Below are 21,756 nucleotides of genomic sequence, written 5' to 3' on the forward strand. Positions count from 1 at the left end.
CCCAGGCTGCAACCCACCCCAATTAAATCTGAGTGTCGGGACGGCAGGGGGGGCGGGCAGGTCTTTATATTTTTTAAAGCTCCCAGGCAATTCCATTGCACAGGCTCGGCGGAGAAGCTCTGCACTGCAGAATGGGATCATCTACTTGGCAGACAGTTTCCCTTCCTCATCTCTGCCAAGAGCTTCTTCAGGGCTGGACGCTGGAATAAAAAATAGCTGATCGACTGACTCAGTCACACGCATATATAAAAAATACATGCACACATATTTTTATTTATTTAACTTAGGCCCTGACAATTAGCATACAAATCAGAAAAACTGAGTGCCTCGGAACTTACATTGCCTCTCCAAATCTTTAAAGAACCAAACTCTAAAAAACACACATCAAAGATATTTAAGTCATAAAAAAACACACACGCACACACAAACTTTAATCACCTTCAGGAACCATGATCCAATAATATATTTAATAGGTAAGATCTCGTTCATCAATATACAAAAGAAAAAAACAACAACAACCCTCAACTTTAAGACACATGCCCTTAGCAAGAGCACTTAAGAGTTAGAATGGTTTATCGGTCGCATTTTGAGGTAGCATATTTTGTAAAGTAACAGAAGTCTCAGACCTGCTCTGCAGTTTCTCCTGCGTGCCAAGGGACAGGCCCTCAGCCTTCGCTCTTGGTAGAGGAGAGTGAATTTGCCCATATTCACTACAAGTCAGCCTGAACTCACTTCCTACCCTCTCGCCATGGCCATGTCTTCAAACACTCCATGTATTGCAGGTTTGGGAAAGGGCAAAAGCATTTTTTGAGCCTTCTTTCCCCTTGGTGTGGTGTCATCCCTGGCTGAGAAGCTAATCTTTCTGCTACATGCAATTCTCACTGGCAGGACACACATGCACCCAGTGGGAAGGGAAATCTTGCATCGTGGCACTTTGTTTGTAATTGGCTCTAGCACTGTAATTAATTAAGAGTGACCAACTCCCCTAAGGCTCTCCAGAGTATTGTTTCTGAATATCCCTCCCTCCATGACTCTGGCCCTTCAAAAGCTCTCCCTTTTTTCTCCCCGAGTACAATATTTTGGGGTATCATTAAGCTTTCTGTAATTTTCCTGGCAGGATGGTGAGCAGGAAAGCTTAAAAAAAAAAAAAAAAAAAAAATCACATGAAAACAATGAAACCCAGGTACAGGAGCCACCCCAAGAACAGACTTCCTTTGTGCCACTTGAAACGACCCACGTGGACAGTTCAGGAACACGGCCTTCTTCTTTTTAAAAAAATGTAAATATTCAGCTCAGCTCTGCATTTTAAACACAAATATACCGTCGAAACAGGCTAAGGATTAAAGCTGCAAATATGGTCCCAACAACTTCAGACCTCGGTGCAGATCAAATTATTTGCCCCGGGGGCGCAAGTTTAAAGGGATGTCAAATCCCTAAAGCCCTTTCGTCCCAGTATGCTTTCCGTGTGAAAGTTCGACCCTGGGAAGGAATCAATGTACAAATGAATAAAAATAGCACATGCCCCAGGCAAAAAAAAAAGGGCATGAGCTGGGCCTGAGTTGCCAGTTAAGACTGTCATTGAGCATCCTATACAATCCGCAAAGCTGCTGGCCCCGATCCAGGGCCCAGGGCATCGCTGAACACACCAGCCACCCGTCAACAGCTACCCAAAGCCAATGACACAACCGGGCATCGGACTTCAAGTATCCAACGTATACAAGAGCTGGTCCGCTCAAGGACTCGGGCTGGCCCTCAGAGGCCCCCACCACACCCCCACGGCATCCTGTTCTACCAAAGATGAAGCTGCTGAGAGTCACTAAGAGATACACGGAGTGGCGGGTGAGGGACAGGAGAAATGCTCTCCGAATATACCAGCCTAACAAACACAAATAAATTCTTCAACACTTTGTACAACTAGAAGGTGCGTGAGCTGGTATTCAAGCCATCCCTTTAAATTCTTTCGTCCCCTCTCTGTTATCAAACAGGAAAATGGTTCCATTGGGTTAACAGTGTCATTTTAAAATGCCATAAATTAAATAAGTTAGTTCACATTTTTTTCTTCCCCCAGCACTTAAGTTACAGTGAGTCCCTAATGTGCTTTTGCAGTCTGCATTAACAGCTCCAGATCTCTCCGGCGGACAATGCTGGCTCGGGGACAACCGTATTCATCCAGCTGCAAAGGTAGGAATTGTTCGAGCAGCCCAAGGCCCTGGCCAGCAGGACTGGTAAACAGCTTAGCCCATGATGGTTTAAACTTTCCGCTGAATCCCAAAAATATAGTACTCCCTTAAAAAAAAAAAAAAAAAAAAAGTGCAATTTGTCCATCTACTCATTCCAGGCAAGACAATGCAGGAGGTGAGTCGGAGGTGAGCAAAACAAAGATAACTATGAAACAGAAAAGCTACACTTCCTTACGTCAATGAACTCTGACCACCCACCTCTTGCCCCAAATAACAAACCACATCCCCAAACACTTCCTGGAATAATGTCTCCTTATTTAAAAATTATCTTAATGATACCCACTCCAGCAAAATAAGCTCACGAAGACGGGCTAGGGGCTATAGTCCACCCTAAAAACGCATCTGTGGCTGGACTCATAAGAACTTCAAGGAATAATACAAATACAAACCTTTGTTATAAAGATGAGCCGGTTTGGCTAATCCCAGAGGTACTAATGAATCGGAAATATTTAAATGCTTTATTTCTCCTCTTGTGCTCAACAGAACAATTGACCTGTATGTAAGAGTCAGAAAATTGGAGGGAATTTCAATAAATCAGCATGTATTGAGTACCTTTCTGAACTTAACATAGCATAGAAATACTAGATAAAAGCAGAACTAAAACCAAACAGGGGGAGAAAAAAACACCCCAGATGCTTTTCACATCCCTGCTGTTACAAGTTCAGGCTCCCCGGCCCCACCCAGGTTAGCTGTTCTATCTATTCATGTCCTATTATCTACTTATAAAATAAATGAATAAAAACACCAGTTTTAAAAAGAAATAAAATCTGCGCCTCATGGTTTGGTTTAAATTCCATGTTTATTATGCAGCATATCAACACATATACTTAAAAATCTGTTTGTGGATTTTCTCTTCTGATCTCTCCCTCTCTCTCTCTCTCTCTCCTCTTCCAATGTTATGCTGGCTTAATTACTATGGCCTTGCGATTTATTTTAGTATGTTATAAAACAAGCCCCTTGTATTATTTTAAGTTGTTTACAAAGATTTTATTACTCTCCCACATTTATTCTTCTACTATCCTTTTCTTCAACTTTTATATAACCATTAGTATTCATTTTCTTAATGTGGGTCTTGACATGTCGATGTCATTCTAAAGCAGGGGTGACCATTCAGAGTCAGAACAGAGGTCCGACCACAGCAACCTTACAGGCCTGACCCTCTTCAGACTCGTCCCATGAGATCACTTACAGGTCCCCAGGGACCCGCACACCCCAACATGTGCCTAGTTCTCTAGAAGACATTGGTAGTTGCTCCCAAACCTCTTAACACTTTATTAAGATACAACATACAGGGGCGCCTGGGTGGCTCAGTTGGTTAAGCGTCTGCCTTCGGCTCAGGTCATGATCCCAGGGTCCGGGGATCGAGTCCCATGTTGGGCTCTCTGCTCAGTGAGGAGTCTGCTTCTCCCTCTCCCTCTATAGCTCCCCCTGCTTATGCTCTCTCTCTCTCAAATAAATAAATAAAATATTAAGGAAAAAAAAAGATACAACATACATACAGAAAAGTACCACTAAGTGTACAGCATATTGAATTTCTGCACACTTAAACGTACTCATGTAACCAGCCCAGATGAAGAAACAGAACACTATGCATATCTTAAAAGCCTTCCTTCAGTCCCCTTTCCAGAAACAACCTAGTGACTTTTTAATGAGTTGGTTTTAACTCTTAAATCTATAGGGTATCTTACAGGACTGCCGTGTTATCCTAAAAATTTATGGTGAGCTGTATGCCCAGGATTGGTTTCAGTGAACTGAGTACAAGTTTTCACCATTAGGAAAAATCTTTAAGTCCTTAAAGAAAATTGAGGCCTTGGAAAGGAATTCCCTAGAAGCATCTCAAAGCAGAAGACAGAGCTATACCTGCACAGTGAATATTACACTCAAATAATCCAACGACTTTACAGGACTCACTGAAATCTGGTTCTGCCATATGTAAAGAGTGTGTCAAGTCATCAGATGACTGAAGATGCGTTCAAAAACTAGACAGGACCTCACTCCCCAGGAAGCTTATGCCCTTCCCTTAGTTGCTTCACTAAATGAAGGTCTGCTTGTGAGTCAGCATCTACAGCACATCCAAGGGAGGCAGGGAGGAGCCTGAATTCGTCTCCTTGCCTCTAGGAGGCAGGGTCTAACCAGTCCCCAAAAAGAAAGGTTTTGCTCATGTGCATGCTTCTTCAGAGACCAACAAAACAAAAGGCATCAGGCCAGGGCTCTTAAAAGAGAGACCAGATACCTGTCCAGTTAAAACTCAGTGGACAGGGGCGCCTGGGTGGCTCAGTTGCTAAGCATCTGCCTTCGGCTCAGGCCATGATCCCAGGGTCCTGGGATTGAGTCCCGTGCATCGGGTGCCCTGCTCAGCAGGGAGCCTGCCGCTCCCCCTGCTTGTGCTCTCTCTCTGTCAAATAAATAAATAAAATCTTTAAAAATAAAAATAATAATAAAAATAAAATAAAACTCAGTGGACTTTCCAGTCACTTCCATGTGAGCTAGGTGGTGAATTCACAGCATAATGCTGTCTTATCAGTAGGACAGATGGCCACAAAGGTCAAATTGTGTATAAAATTGCTTTAAACTGGAAATGAACCTTCTGAGTTAGGTGCAATGTAATCGACCAACTACTAAAAAGTGGGCAGTAAGGTTCCAAAATACCGAGCAATTCCCCTTCTAAGAGCCTTCACACCATTTGCAAACTCTGCTCACATCCAGGCTCTCGCTGAGCAATACTATGCTATTTAGACCACATGGGCGTCAATCTGAGACGGGAAAGGAATGACCACCTTTCAACAGCCCTAAATGCCCACACCGTACAAGGGTGGAAAGACAAACCAAAGCCCAGAGTTAACCAGGTGTCACCTGTTCCGATGGCCTGTCTCCTCTTGCAGAGCAAGCATCACCTACCTTGGAGGGATGCCTGTTCTCAAATACTCTTCCATGAGACTGATATCAGCAGGAGAGAAAATCTTTTTTTCCATTAACCGGAAGGGAACGCTGCAGGCATCCACAATAAGGAGAAGGACGCCCGCGTCTTGGATGGTAAAGTCGGTGCCATTGACCTGAGAACAGAGAAACATGTCTTCTGCTGTCATCACCCCATTTATATCTCCAAGATGACTCATCTTTGATGAGTCCGAGCCCTTCCCTCGGTCTTCTAAACCCATGAATCAAATTCTATTTCCAGGATTCAAACTGCATCATCCAGTGATTCTTTCTCCGCCAACATCTGAAACCCTGCCAGTGTTCTAGACTGTGCCTTTGATTGGTCTTTACTGGTTGGACTGGATGCTCTGAGCAAGGCACGGCGGCTCACACTCAGATGAGCAGCGTGACTCTCGCTGCTGGCATAAGAACTTCATGCCTACCACCACTCTCTCACTGGGGTCAAAGCTTCTAAACTCAGCGATCAGGCACCAGCCTCTTCACCACAGTTCCCGTAGCTCACTTACAGTCACACTGGTTCAGAGAAAAATATCATGCCTTCCCCGACACAGAAACCCCCCAGTAGAGTTTAGGTTTGCAACACCGAAGGAGCTAGACGGCCTCATCTCCTTTGTCCCACCCATAGCTCTCCTTTAAAATCAAAATGGAGGCACGCCTGGGTGGCTCAGTCGTTAAGCGTCTGCCTTCAGCTCAGGTCATGATCCCAGGGTCCTGGGATCGAGCCCCGCATCGGGCTCCCTGCTCGGCGGGGAGCCTGCTTCTCCCTCTCCCACTCCCCCTGCTTGTGTTCCCTCTCTCGCTGTGTCTCTCTCTGTCAAATAAATAAATAAAATCTTTAAAAAAATAAAAAAATAAAAATAAAATCAAAATGGAAAAGTGGTCATTTCATCAGGATGTAAGCCACAAGGTATTAATAGATTTTGTTCACAATTATTGTGAGCTGAAATTTCCAGGAGTCCTCTTTAAATTACATTAGTGGTTTGAGACCTCTTTAGGAAAAAGGAACTCCAGACACATCCAAATATCATTAATTCCTCAGCCAAAAAAGAAGGAAAAAAGACTTGCTGTACTAAAAAATGACAGAACACTAATTTAAGCCATAGGCAATGTTCCTATTTTTAAATGTATAAAATTGGGGCGCGTGGCCGACTCAGAGGAGCGTGCAGCTCTTGATCTCGGTCCTGAGTTTAAGCCCTGCACTGAACATCGAGGTTACTTAAATAAATAAATAAATAAAAACTTAAAAAAAAAAACCGTTTATCTTGAAAAAAATAAAACGTATAAAATTATAAACTATGCTAAAGCTAACAAAGGAGAAATGCCATCACTACTACACTTGTCCATGTTTGAGGAAATTTTATTTAAATTTTATTTCTTTTTTTAAGATTTTATTTATTTATTTGAGAGAGAAAGAGAAAGAACAAGCGCTAAGGGCAGAAGGACCAGCAGATTGCACACAGAGCACAGAGCCCAACACGGGACTCGATCCCACGACCCCAAGATCATGACCCAGGCCGACGTCAAGCCACCCAGGTGCCCCTAAATTTTATTTCTAATCGCTACTGGTCTCAAAGGAATCGAATGATTTTTTTTTGGCTATGTTTATATTGCTCTAAGCCAGAGAACAATTCTGGAAATCCTTGAGGTAAAGTACCACTTTATATTTGGGAAGACTGGAAGTGATTCTCTTATTTAGAAAAATCTGAATACTTAAAATTGAGATACATTTGAGAAAAAATATATAATGATCCTCAACACACTTAAACTGTCCCCTTGAAAAGAACCCCTTAAAACCTGTTACTTAAAGAAAACACAAAAGTGTCCATAAAGACTTAAGAAACACCATGTTCTAGCAAAGATTCTTCAGGCAATGCTTGGGTAATGTATCGGAGGTAAATATGACAAAACACAATATTGTGACTTTTCTGGGGTCCTGAGCACCCCGTGTGCAGCAACAGAGTTAAAAAAAAAACAAAACTGTCTTCAGACCCTGGAGCAGAGCCCGCCTGAGATTTTTTGGGCAAAACAGTATCTTCTTGAATTGTTTAGTGGACTTAGTGGAGCAGAGCGACTCAGCACCCACTTGCTTCCCTTCTGCAACTAACTCCCACCAGATACCATGACAACAAGGCTGGGATCAGGTTCTCCACGCAGCTGACTGCACTGAGATGCTAAGCTAACAAATTTTACGCCAGAAAAAATTACATCATGAACATACTACAAAATGAACAGTTGCTAACCAAGGGCAATAGGCATACATATATAGTTGGGGAATCTTTGAGCTACATTTAAATAGAGATAGTCTGTCTTTCTTTCTTTTTAATTTTGTGTGTGTGAGGTCACAATATCCATGTGCTTAACAAATTTTAAGGGTACAATACATAATTACTGACTACAGGGACTATGTCATACAGCAGATCTGGAGAGCTTATTTATCTTACCTGAAACTACATGTCTGTTGATCAATAACACCCCATTTCACCCTCCCCTCCCCAAGTAGGGATATTCTTAATTCAGAGTTCAATCCTGGAGATGGATGGTGGTGATGCTTGCATACCATACGAGTGTACTTCACACCCCTGCACTATACACTTAAAAATGGTTAAGACGATGAATTTTATGTGATGTATATTTTGACACAATGAAAGAAATTGGGAAAGAAAAAAAAGAGTAAGATATAATTTTGTCCACATACATGTGGATCTGTGATTGTGTTGCTCACTACCTTAAAAACCTGAGCTCCCATGGTTGGAGGATGCATCAAACAGGTGTAAGGGGATTAAGAGATACAGATTTTTCCAGTTATAAAATACATAAGTAAAAAAAAAAAAAAAAAAGTAAGACACAGGGAGGAAAAGTACAGCATAGGGAATAGAGTCAATAATAGTGTAATAACTTTGTATGGTGACAGACAGTAACTACACTTACTATGGTGAACATTTCATAATGTACACAGATGTCAAATCACTACGTCTGAAGCTAATACAATATTGTATGTCAGCTATACTTCAATTATAAAAAAACAAACAAAAAAAATGAGCTCCTCAAAGAGACCACATGAGGGGCGCCTGGGTGGCTCAGTGGATTAAGTGTCGGGGTCCTGGGATCGAGTCCCGCATCGGGCTCCCTGCTCAGTGGGGAGCCTGCTTCTCCCTCTCCCACTCCCTCTGCTTGCGCTCTCTCCCTCTCTCTCAAATGAATAAGTAAAACCTATAAAAAATAAAAATAAAGAAACCACATGAGGCTAGGACCAGCCCCTGGCTAGATATTAGTTAGATGTCTAGATACCTGCCACCCCGAGAGCTCATTATACAGTGGCACTCTGGTCACCCTGATTTTGGACAGACCTCAAGCCAAGAGCTGGTTAACACTGGCTAGCCTGGCTCTTCGCCCAGATTCTATGTGTTGACAATGAGGCTCAGGCCTATACTTCCATAAACCCGCTTAGAACAGAGGACTAACACTTGGTTAGTCCTCAATTTTTACATTTTTACATTCACCTCAATTTTAACATTCACCAATTTTAACATTCACCTCAAAGTCATCAATAAACACAATCCAGAGAGAACCAATTTTAACGTTCACCTCAAAGTCGTCAATAAACACAATCCAGTGAGAAAACAGACTTAATACATTTAATGTACTTAAAAACGCAAATGTTTAGGAGGTAGTTGTGCCTCTATTATACTGCTTGCCACCAAGTGGCTGTTACCAGAGATAATTCATGTCACCGGGATAAAACATAAAAAGTGAGAAGCTGAGGCAGGGTACAGGCCGGACGGTACTTACAGAGATAATAGACAGGTCTCCACGCTGAGTCTCTGCTTTACTGGGTGACTGGAACTGCACGGGGAGGTAGCTTTTATGAGGATCACTAGTAAACACCACCTAAACAGGGAAGAAGTTCCATATTTCTGTCAACCACATCTTCCTTCAAAAGGGCCTCAAAATCAACTCAATTATATCAAACCCAATGGTGTTTTTTCTCCCCTGTGAACTTTTTGTACAGACTGAATGGCCTGGACTTCCATCTTCGGATCCGGATTTAATATAAGAAATGTATGTTCCTCCTTTTCTGGAATAATCCCAGTCTCAAGTAATTGTAATCTTGTTCAGAAAATCAATTCTGCAAATGACTAAGTAAATGCGCTTTACACTTAGACCTTTGTCCTCTTCAGACCAGTTATCTTGAATTGGGACTCGGTCACTCCAAAACTGAGAGAAGTAAAGGTGACAAGCATTAGCCTGTTCAAAAGTGCATCACCAGGCCAACTTCCTCTACCTGACTTGCAACGTGTCCCATAAATGAAGCCACGCCTTATATCCAGGCCCCTAGTCCCCCTGGTTCTATCCCTTCAAGTGCTTCACCTCCTTTCCCGCCACTCTGCCTCTGCAGATGCTGTTCCCTCCCCCCAGAATGCCCTTCCTTGTTTCCTTCCACTCCTTGAAATCACTCTCAGCCTCCAAATCCCACCTTGCACCTCCTCCCTAAAGGCTTTCTTCTCGTTCAAAAGCAGGCCGAACGCTCACACAATTCAGCACTTAAGGTATATATTCCTGATGAATGCCTGTCGACAACTTCATTCCAAGGGCAAACAATCATGATACTCAACATTCAGAAGCTCAGGTTTGGAGTCAAAAGCCTGTGTGAATTTTCCTACTGACTCCTCATGTACGTGTGTTTCTTTCCGATATTCAAAACAAACTCATTCGTTCAAATTTCCAAGTAAAAGTGAGGTTCCCAAATGCTTCAAGTACTTTCCAACAGCACCAAGTCAGTAATCAATACATTTTTTAAAAATAAATTCTAATCAATGTTTCAAGCACACACAAAAAAACAAGGAACGCTAAACATTAATGTATGGAACCTTTTAAAAAGATAGGCTTGGGGTATTTCCAATGATGATTATTTATAAATTATCATGTTGCGATTGTTATAATAAATCATATAATCTTTTCTGTAATGAAGGACGTTAACAAATTCGGCTTGAGAATGAGGCTGGAGAACTTACTTCCCCACAAAGATTATCTAAAAATATCACTTTAGGGACGCCTGGGTGGCTAAGTCAGTTTAAGCATCTGACTCTTGATTTCGGCTCAGGTCATGATCTCAAGGGTCGTGTCGTCGAGCCAGGCGTAATGGGGCTCTGCGCTGGGCAGAGCCTGCTTAAGATTCTCTCTCTCCCTTTCCCTCTGTCCCTCCCCCCCCCCCAGAAAATAAAAATTAAAATAAAATAAAAAATAAATAAAATGTCACTTTAATAGTCAAGATATTACATGGAACAGGCAAGGATCTATACACACTTCTTCATGTACATGGTTGGCTTGGTTGGTGGGTTGGCTGGTGAGTTGGGTGGCTGGCTGGTAAGTTGGCAGGTGGGTTGGTGGGCTGGTTTCAGTTGAGGTGGAGAATAGAAGTGGCACAGGGATATGAAAGATTGAAACTGTGGATAGTGAGTTGCCTTTGAAAAAATACTTATATATGATAACAGGAAGAATAATCCATGTTCCTCTCTCTGACCTTACTGCCACCAATAGGCAAAAACAAATGAGAAACATTTTTGATTCAGTAGAACTAGGGTGGGACCAAGAATTCTAATATTTTACAAGTTCCCAAGTGATGCTGATGCGGTTCGTCTGGGACCACACTTTAAGAACCATTTCCCTGGGGCGCCTGGGTGGCTCAGATGGTTAAGTGTCTGCCTTCGGCTCAGGTCATGATCCCAGGGTCCTGGGATCGAGTCCCACATCAGGCTCCCTGCTGAGCTGGGAGCCTGCTTCTCCCTCTGCCTCTGCCCCTCCCCCTGCTTGTACACTCTCTCTGTCAAAAATAAATAAAATCTTAAAAAAAAAAAAAAGAACCATTCCCTTAACCCATATTTATCTGTGTAAAGGTTAAATATTAATTAGAGCAATATTAACTTATACTTTTTCACTTGGAGCTGGTCTGACTTCCTTTGAAAACCCCATGCACAATTTGAGCTCATATTTTGGATTTACTTTCATTGCCATGTTTTCTCAAGATCCAGAGGGAAACCTTGTAATTAAGAAGAAGAAGGATTTTCCTTCTAGCCAAAGTTAGTTTGTACTTTTAATTACAGGTAAATGTAATAGCACATGCTTCAAAATTAACAGTAGCTTTCCACCTTAAAAAAGGGGGAGGACAATTTTCATATGAGTTGCATTTTTTTTAAGATTTATTTATTTATTTTAGTGAGGGAGGGACAGGGGCAGAGAGAGAGAGAATCTCAAGCAGACTCCATGCTTCGCACAGAGCCCAATGTGGAGCTGGATCCCACAACCCTGAGATCATGACCTGAGCCAAAATTAAGAGTCAGACACTTCACCGACTGAGCCACCCAGGTGCCCCATATATGAGTTGCATTTTTGGAAAAGAAATTTTATAGTCCTCAATAAAACAAAGCATTTTTCTACATGACTGACATGTAAATCCAATAACACTATTGTAACAGAATCAAACCTGAGGCGGGTAGGGGAAAGATGAGGGCCAAAAAGTCTACAGTCATCCAGGGTAAATGGATGTATCACCAGGTAAAATATTTCTATTATGAATTTGGACTAGTTTGCTTCTTAGGATTATCACATTGTAGAACGGGCCAAAATTCAGGAGAAATCATGCAGTATTTATAACTTGGCAAGACTGGTGTTTCAAAGAAAAATGTGCCTATTGCCAAAATAAAGAAACAAACAAAAAACTGCTTTTTGATTCTTTTCCACCCATAACCTACTGTTCCTCCTTGTTTACCTGGCGGGTCCCGCAGCCTTGACAGAGCCTGGTGAGCATGGAAGGCATGCGCTTGAGTGCTGACGGCTTCCTGTAATACCGGGGATATGCTTTGGCCATGCAGTTACTGATATCTTTTGAGTCCGTTGCTGCCTGGATCTTGACTCTTTCACATCCCTGAGATGAACAGTAACTGTGGCCATCCCTGTAGCTTTTGGCTTTGAGATACAAAAACAGCAACCTGAGCGGAACACAAACCAATCCATGGGATGTTAAGACGGACTCTCAAAAACTCACGAAAATTCCTCACATTGGCTCACGGCGCCCAAAGGGCTATTCCTCTAATAAAGTAACTTTTCCTTAAAAGAAAATAAATTACAAAACTAATGAAGTAGTTTCTCCTTCCTTTCTATCCTCCTAGGGCCCTAAAGGCAAATGCAACACTACTTTCAGAAAATATTTTGATGACCCGATTCAGTCATTCTGGAACATATCAAAGTTAACTTCTGGAGTGAAATAGTTCAATAGGTAATTTGGGAGGATGGACTTTGGTTTGGTTCAAAACCTCCTTGGAAAACTTTAGACTTGTGTTGAGTTTAGGATTTCATAAATTAGTGTGGTGGTTTTTTGATTTTTTTTTTTTTTTTTTGGTTTATAAATCATTTTGGTTTAAGGCATAAATTTGAAATAAATAAAAATAGCAACTGTGACTTGCTTGGCTAAGGCCAAGATATGGTCTCCCATCAATTCCTGTGATGTTTACTAAGAGCAGATGGGCCTGAGGTCCTTCTGTCTGTACTTCGGCCAAAATCAAGGGAAAGGAACAGCCCCGCCCACTCGGAATTATCCTCCTGCCGCCAAGATGAATGGAAAAGTAACTTCCAGGCAACAGTCCAACGTCTGTCAGCAAACCTAGTCTTTCTGAACCAAAGGAAGTCAAGATTGTAAAGCATGTGATCAAATGTGACTGATTACTGGAGATCATGAATTCATATTTTAATATGAAGTCAGTGAACAATGAAAAGTTGCAGTTATGAGGTAAAAACCAGCCATGGTCCTAACATCAGTACTTTTAACATATATACATAAGGAGTGAAAGGGGCCTAATTAAAAATCATTAAAATGAATAGAATTAAAAAAGAATTAGAACCTCGAAGGCTGATGGATTCTAAAAATGTTGGAATGAAAAAAAATATTTCCCAGCTAATCATTCATTTGTGATCCCTAGACCATCCTCACAAATTGGGGTGCTCCATTTATTTTTGTGGAAAATCAACAGGGAATGTGGAAGCTCTGTCATCTGTAGAATAAAAGTCCAAATAGGTTGTTTTAAGTCTTACTGAAAATCAGTGACAATTATGATTAAGAAAAGACTTAAGCTGGTCACACGGGCTGCTGGAGGGGCCCTGGAGGGCAAACGAGCTGCATCTTCTTCAAAAACAAGACACTTAACTGAACCCCAACCTCACGCCTTCTCCCCATTCTGAACTTTCATCTTTCCCCCAAACATGCCATGCTGCGTTCTTCCATGCCTCCATGCACCTATCCGCACTGCTCCTGGGGACACCTGACCCCTCTCTTTTTCCATCTCCTCCTACTCATTCTTCAGGAGTTAGTCCCAGTGTCACCCTCTTGGGATGTCACTGATCATCCTAGGCTGGGCTTCTGGGTGACCTCAGAAGGCACACTGAATATCCCACTATAGGAATTATAGCATTTAAACCTCTAGTTCGCTGATGACTTGCTTTACAGGCCCATGTCCTTCAGTGGACTGTGAAAAATGGGTCTTATTCACATGAGTATCTTTACAGTACCTAGACGATGGCATGTGATAGGAATGTCAGCTTAAGGAATGGGTGCTGAAGGAGCATGCTACTTGCTGGAAGAGTATAGGAGATCAAGCCTACCATAGCCCAAAGGCTGAGAGACTGTAACTGGATAAAGGCAGACAAAGCCAACAGGACCCTGGGTGAACAGGATTAGAATTAAAAAGTGGAAAGACGCAGCCTAGAGAAACTTGAAAGCAAATATGCTATGGTTATACAGTGGTTTGGTTTGGTTGTTTTTTCAAACTCAAGGTCAACTTGAGAGATCACCTCAAAGGAAGAAAAAAATGAGCTTTTCCTGAAATATGAACTCTTTTCCATGTAAATAATCATCTTAACGGTTGTCATAGAAAAAAATTATTTTAATTTTCAATTGGGCCTACTGGTTCTTCACTGACAAGGGTAATTTCTCTCTCCAAATTGCCTTAATAGGTATATGGCAAACATCTTCATTTGATTCCTGCCGCCAACTATAATTACGAGTCATTCTACTTCTCTAAACCTCTAATAGTGATGAGCAGAGAATTACCCACATCAGCTGCTTTCCTAAACAGCCGTCCCATCACAACCTATTCTTAGTTAGGCTGAAGAACTAGTAATTTCACCATTAAAGAAAAATAGCAATAATTCTCATTCACTGGTTGTGCCCAATTACCCCGTGCTGGAGTCAAAATAGAATTTCCTCTCAGACTGCTTCCTCTGCAATTCTTCCAGTGAATGCACAGGCTCATATTCTTCCATTTTGGATAATGAGCCATTATGGCGCTGTAAAAAGCCAAAGGTAACCTGAAAACTTGTGTTTGATGGATAGCAGAGGCCAACTCGAATCCAGTCATTCCTATAAAGGAGAGACAATAAAACAATGAATTCACACTTGAGCCTATATATCTTGAGTACTACAGCATATGTAAATTTCAGCCATGATTTCTCTCCTTCTTAAATTTCTGATGTGTATCGATTGAGCCACTAACAATGGAAGTTCTGTACCCCGACATACTAGCAAATCACCCGCCTCTGTACGTTCCCCAAACTTCACTTATCAATATATTTACAACAGTTGTCTCGCTTACAAAAATGTCTTGGTCTCAACAGGACTTCAGAGAATGTGAATAGAAGTTGGATAAAATGGGGCGCCTGAGTGGCTCAGTCGTTAAGCGGCTGCCTTCGGCTCAGGTCATGATCCCGGGGTCCTGGGATCGAGCCCCGCATCGGGCTCCCTGCTCCGCGGGAAGCCTGCTTCTCCCTCTCCCACTCCCCCTGCTTGTGTTCTCTTTCTCCCTCTCTCTGTCAAATAAATAAATAAAATCTTAAAAAAAAAAAAAAAGAAGTTGGATAAAATGTACTTAGACACTGCAAGAGGATAATAAAATTAAGTGAGATGACTGGGAATGTATGAAATGGGAATGTATGAAAATGGAAGAAACACTAATAGCCTGACAATGGGAGTGTACGCTGGTAAAATCTTTCCAAAGAATTTTTTTTTAATTTTACTTACCTTTTTTTTTTTTTTTTTTTTTTTTTTTTTTTAAGTAATCCCAATGGGGGACTCAAACTCACAACCCTGAGATCAGGAGTCACACGCTCCACAGACTGAGCCAGCCAGGTGCCCCTCCAAAGAATTTTTTTGTTCATAGATATATTCTTTCCTTTATGATTGTATTAGGATAAAAACTTAGTAGTAAAACTGCTGGATATAGGGCGCCTGGGTGGCTCAGATGGTTAAGCGTCTGCCTTCGGCTCAGGTCATGATCCCAGGGTGCTGGGATCAAGTCCCGCAACGGGCTCCCTGCTCCTTGGGAGCCTGTTTCTACCTCTGCTTCTCTCTCTCTCTCTCTCTCTCCCTCTCTCTCTCCGTCTCTCATGAATAAACAAATAAAATCTTAAAAAAAAAAAAAGCTGGATATAAAGGCATATGTATTTTTTTTATTTATTTATTTGACAGAGAGATAGAGAGAGCACAAGTAGGCAGAGCGTCAGGCAGAGGGAAAGGGAGAAGCAGGCTCTCCACCGAGCAGGGAGCCCGATGCAGGGCTCAATCCCAGGACCCCGGGATCATGACCTGAGCCAAAGGCAGATGCTTAATCGACTGAGCCACCCAAGGGCCCCAAAGCATGTGTATTTTTAAAGCTTTCGATGCATATTACCAAATTGCTGTGGTGGTTTTTTTTTCTTACGTAATATCCTGTCTTTAGATACAAAAATCAACACTTTCTGGAAACCATTACAAATATTTCCCCTTCTTTAATCACTTGCTGATTGAGGGCATTTTGTAAGTTGTGGTAAAATATCCATAACCAAAAATTTATCTTTTTATCCACTTTTAACTCCACAGTTCAGTAGCATTAAGTACATTCACAAGGTTCTACACTTACCACCACTCTTCCAAAGAATATTTAAACAACAGGTAACAAAATTATTCATGCAGATTTTACCAGTAATCCCGCTAAAGAATAACTAGTAACAAAGACCAGGAACGATGCTTTACACAGCATCATTTATAATAGCAAAAAGGGGGGGGTGTAGCAGGGCTGGCAGAAGAAAAACAAGGTATGTGCTCACGGAGGAAGAGAGTAGTCAAGTAAATTTTGGTGTATCTATATGCTCCGAAAACACACGAGGGTGGAGAGAGACAGGAGAATAATGTTTCTAATGCCTCACTGTGATTAGAAGAATTATAGGTTATTTCCATTTTCTTTGTTTTTCTCTATTCTCCTTATTTTATTTAATGAATAAGCACAGCTCTTATTGTTTTTAAAGTGTTATTTGTAGAAATGGCACTGTGACAGGATCTATGACCTCTCCATAATCACATTAAATTTGGGGGGAAAAATTGTTCTTCTCTTCCTCTTGCCTCTGCCCATGATATAATTTTGATAAACTTTGAGCTACTTAAGCCAGGAAAGTCTGACTGAACTTCCAAAGCCCATGCAGATTTTTGAAACTTCTGGGTTCAGCCTCATTTCACTTTAAAAGATTTTTACTCGCTCAGTACTTTTCCAGAAATTATGTGTGATCCTTACAGAACCCTGTATACCATTTGGTTGTAATCTCTCACCTCAAATTCATACCCTGGCGGATAGAAGTCTTTGAGTTACGGATCACTCTGACATTTCTCCTCCATCCTCACTGTTTCTTTCACAGCCTTCTCTGCGGCTCCTTCCTAGGACTGGCCATATCGGACTGGCTTTTGGAAACCTCACCCTGGACACAATGTGAACTAAGGATTGGCTGTGGGGAGATCACGTAGGATCCAGGCGAGAGATGGTAACGGTCTGAACTCAGCCACAAGCAGTCGGGGTGGAAAAAAGTGGAGAGACTTGAACACCATTAAGGAGATAGGACCAACAGGCTTTGGTCACTGATGGGATGGGATGAAGGAGAAGAAGACTCAGTGATGAGTCCTGGGATTTTTGCCTTGGTTGACTCAGTAGGCAGGGGTGCGATTCTCCAGCAAAGGCACAGAGAAATAGCAGTTAATGTCAGAGGAAAACAGTCACGGGCCGGCTTGGAGCGGGTGCTGGGGCCCTATCATTGCAGAAGGGCATCCACTGATATGCACAGCTCCTTGGAAGTGATCTACATAGAGCTGAATTCCTACATGTTCTAGGCCCACCTCTGTTCATTTCAAGTGGGTGTTTTAAGAGAGCTGTGACAAGTCAGAGCGTTAGGACCAGCCAGGGGAATCGGCCGTTTCAATTTTTCCAATACCTATCTGCGCAGTCCCATGGAGTCCCCTGCGTTCACCAGCACACCCAACTAGACTGGTTACCTCGGCCCTTTCAAAACTGTGCCATTCCACCTCCCAGCATCATCTGTCACTTCCCGATGCACCCCACGCTCCCATCACACTGAATCCATCCGTCCCTGAGCAGAACCAGCCCTTTCTCAATGGTATTGCTTTTCCACCAAGACTGGTCCCTTAGTATCACCTCCTCCGTGCAGCCTGGCCCAGCCCCCAGAGGCAGCATTATTGCTCTATCCTTTGTCCACTAAAAATAGCACTGGTTTGTCAATGTACTTAAATTTTTTTCTACCTGGGTAACAGGAGCTCCCGAAAGACAAGTCCTTTTCTTGTTCATCTTTACATCAACGGGCACACAGAAAACACTTGAATAAATTAACGTAAAAACAGAGCCTTTGATTGAAAGTAGTATTATTAGGACAGACAACTGAAATTAAGAAGGGACAGACAGACAGACGCTTTCCGGCAGGCGTGGTAAGCGCCTGGCCTTCACGCCCCGATTCTTCTCCCTCCTGCCTGTCGCTGACATTACTCATCAATCATGCCACTCTCTTCTGTCAGGTCTAAACTGGGCCTCGAAATTTTTTTCATTTTCTAGATAACCAAGTGCTCAGTTGGAATGCCAGATAAAACTTCTTCCCATCCCAGCTATGGGGAATTAAAGCCCTTGACAGACTATAGTAAAGGCTCTTGTTAAGTGGCTTTCTGCACACAATACCTCGACCACAGACAAAAAGAAATGTTTTTTAAATGACAGGATTCAACCTGTGGAACTGCTTAATTCCATCAACAAAAAACATACAGCCTCCACCTAAGAAGAACAAAGTACGGGAAATCGGCATTCTTCACTGGCTACCAAAGCAGTATGGTATCATTTGTCTCCACGAAATTACGACTTGCTCCACTATGTGAAATAACAGTAATGCAGACGTACTTGTTGAAGTTTACGAGGTATAGAAAAGCAGTCCTTGGTGCCGGTCCGTTCCAGTGGATAGTGTAGCCCTTCTCCAGCATGATCACAGGCTGGTACTGAGGAAAGGTAGCCTTCTGGTTAATGCCCCGGAGCACCATAGGGTAGGAGGGATACTCATCTCGCGTGATGGTCATAGTCAGATTCTGAGTGCTCCATGTCTGCACATAAACCTTCAAAAAGCAATTAAGAATTAGAGGGGAGAAGACTCTTAACCACAGAGAACACACTGGTGGTTACCGGAGGGAAGGTGGGGGGCGGGGGGAGATGGGTGAAATAGGGACTGGGGATTCAAGAGTACACTTAACCGTGATGAGCACGGAGTCATGTGTAGGATTGCGGAATCACTACATCACACATCTAAAACTCATCGAACACTTTATGTTAACTATACTAGAATTAAAATTAAAAACTCAAGGGGCGCCTGGGTGGCTCAGTCAGTTAAGCGTCTGCCTTTGGCTCAGGTCATGATCTCGGGGTCCTGGGATCGAGTCCCACGTGGGGCTCCCTGCTCAGCGGGGAGTTTGCTTTTCCCTTTCCCTCTCCCTCTGCCCGTCCCCCTCCGTGCTCCTGCTCTCTTTCTCAAATAAATAAAAATCTTTCTAAAAAATTAAAAACTTGATAAATTTATTTTAAAAAAAGAATTAAAGAGGAGAGAACGAAAGCTTACATAAGCTAAACAAACATTTGCAGCACAAAGTTCATTGTCTCTCCTTCCAGAACAGAGGTTCTGTGATCTGAGCCAGACTAAATGAGTAGTAGCCAACTTCATCCTAAGTTATACTTAAAATGAAGCCGACTTAAACTGGAATGGTAAAAACAGACCCAGCATTCTGCTAGCCAAGATCTTCATCATCTCTTCCACCACCACAGGCCAGCCTATTCATCAGAATATAAAACCTTTGCGGCTTATATAGTTTGTCAAAGAAATACCTCACTCTGAAGAACACACATATGAATCCGTAAATTAATATGAAAACTGATACCCTCCAGTCAAATCTGAAAGCCTTTCCTCTAAAACAAGAGATGGAAAACTGAAATATCTTAGAGCTTTGGCTTTCAATTTTCCATGACCTACATCAGCCCAAGAAGTCATTTTTCATCCATTCAAAAAAAAAAAAAAAAACTATAAAGCACTTTGCAAAAACTGGAAAAATATATTAAACAGAGACAAATTTGAAAAATCCTGAATTTATTCCAGTGGCATTTGCGCCCCTCGCTGTGCCAAAACGAAACCTTCTCCAAATGCATCCTCCAAAGAACACACCTCAGAACAATTTCCTAAAACAAATCATTATCCTGTAACAGAATTCTCCAGGAGGATTAAAACATTTGCAGAAGAGGGCATTTAATCCACAACAGTGCTCTTTTTTCCTTCCTGTCATTCCTATGGTTTTGTCTGTAACAATTCTTCATGTATACAACCTGTGAGCCAGAAAAGCTCCTTAGGTCTCATTCATGTTTGACTATTTCAATATAATAACACTTCTTTATGGACACCCCTTAAAGAATTTTTTCTTAAGAAATTTTTTTTTAAGATTTTATTTATTTGACAGAGAGAGACACGGCGAGAGAGGGAACACAAGCAGGGAGAGTGGGAGAGGGAGAAGCAGGCTTCCCGCCGAGCAGGGAGCCCAATGCGGGGCTCGATCCCAGGACCCCGGGATCATGACCTGAGCTGAAGGCAGACGCTTAACGACTGAGCCACCCAGGTACCCCTGGACACCCCTTAAAGATTTAAAATAAAGATAGGAAATACATATTTTGAGACTCCCAATTGTCTTAATTTAAATATATTTAGTATGTACTACATATTATTTCATAGTTACTAGACATACATATTATACTTACTTTTAAAATGTTTATATTTAATCTATATTTGTTATATAGATTATATATAGAATATAGAATATAAAATATAAATTAAAATAATTTTAAAACTAGGTTGTAATATAAAAAACAGATTATACATATTAGGTTATATATGTTATATGTAACAATAGGAGACAGATCAATCAATCTCCTGTCTTCTTCCAAATCCAGAAAGGATAGGAAGTGACACATGTAACTTTATTTTTTTTTTTAAGATTTTATTTATTTATTTGAGAGAGAGAGAGGGAGAGAGCAAAAACAGGGGGAGCAGCAGAGGGAGAGGGAGAGGGAGAAGCAGACTTCCCACTGAGCAGGGAGCTCGATGCGGGGCTTGATCCCAGGACCCTGGGATTATGACCTGAGCCGAAGGCTGACGCTCAACCAACTGAGCCCCCCAGGCGCCCCTGTAACTTTAATTCTCCTTATGTTTCCACCTTTCTTCCTGAGCCCCTTTAACCCTTGAGTTAGCAAAGAGTTAAAACATATTTATAAATAGCCAAACAATTATTATTGCATCTTGAGATCCAGGTGCTTCTACCTTTTGCCTAAAAACAGAGTCTTGTGGGCGCCTGGGTGGCTCCGATGGTTAAGCGTCTGCCTTCGGCTCAGGTCATGATCCCAGCGTCCTGGGATCGAGTCCCGGGTCGGGCTCCCTGCTCCTTGGGAGCCTGCTTCTCCCTCTGCCTCTCTCTCTCTGTCTTTCATGAATAAATAAATAAAATCTTAAAAAAAAAAAAAAACAGAGTCTTGTACATTATCTAAGTAACAACAAATGGCTGCGGATCTGGGCTCCCAGCCCAAATCCCAAATTCTCAGGAAAAGATTTCTGACTTGCGGTCCTACCATTTCCAGAACCTCCTAGGAAGCATTAGATGACTTACTTCTTTCTTCATCCTCCAATAAAAATTGAATTACTACTCTGCTTTGTAAGATAGGATTAGGTTCACGTTCTCGAATACATTTGAAATCCAAAGGGTCGATGGGCACATCAATAATAATTTTCTATTTCATTGGTGAGCACATACCACTCTCAGACAGACACACACCCATGAAATTTAACTAAAACTGTGTCTACAAAAAAGAGCTAAAATCTTTTTGGTTTTGTTTTATTTTAATGCTAGAATTTATAGAGCATCTTAGGTTAACTTAGTTTTAGCAGGCAATTCTGATTAAGAATAAGATGAAAGGAAAAAAGAAATTACATTTCAAACCACATTCTTTTCTTCTCTCCTATAGTTAATTCTCCATTTTTCCTTGTCTTTCCCAGAACTTAGGCAAGAATAACATTTTGTTCTCCTTATGGGGATGAGAAATCCCACAACAAAGAAGCTAATACTCCTTTAAAAGTAAGCCAGAAAACTCCCTCCAATCTTTATCCTTCTGCCTAATTCTCTAATTTAGTAGAGATAATGACCCTGAAAGCA

The 21,756-nt window shown here is 41.8% G+C and overlaps 1 protein-coding gene across 1 annotated transcript in view; it reads right to left on the minus strand.

The window, feature by feature from the left end:
* Positions 1 to 246: 246 nt before the first annotated feature.
* The window catches only part of CEMIP2 (cell migration inducing hyaluronidase 2), an 85,622-nt gene continuing 64,112 nt past the window's right edge, over positions 247 to 21,756 (minus strand). The window contains exons 18-24 of the mRNA XM_028089075.2: positions 18,425 to 18,633; positions 14,404 to 14,586; positions 11,944 to 12,163; positions 8,967 to 9,065; positions 5,139 to 5,293; positions 2,630 to 2,733; positions 247 to 2,286 (exon numbers count right to left, since the gene is read on the minus strand). Coding sequence (XP_027944876.1) covers positions 2,090 to 2,286; positions 2,630 to 2,733; positions 5,139 to 5,293; positions 8,967 to 9,065; positions 11,944 to 12,163; positions 14,404 to 14,586; positions 18,425 to 18,633 — 1,167 coding nt within the window. The 3' untranslated portion in view covers positions 247 to 2,089. The remainder of the gene's footprint in view (positions 2,287 to 2,629; positions 2,734 to 5,138; positions 5,294 to 8,966; positions 9,066 to 11,943; positions 12,164 to 14,403; positions 14,587 to 18,424; positions 18,634 to 21,756) is intronic.

Source organism: Eumetopias jubatus, unplaced genomic scaffold, assembly GCF_037043125.1.
Source record: "Eumetopias jubatus isolate StellerSeaLion01/CBP00866 unplaced genomic scaffold, mEumJub1_p1.0 scaffold_15, whole genome shotgun sequence".
Taxonomy (NCBI): domain Eukaryota; kingdom Metazoa; phylum Chordata; class Mammalia; order Carnivora; family Otariidae; genus Eumetopias; species Eumetopias jubatus.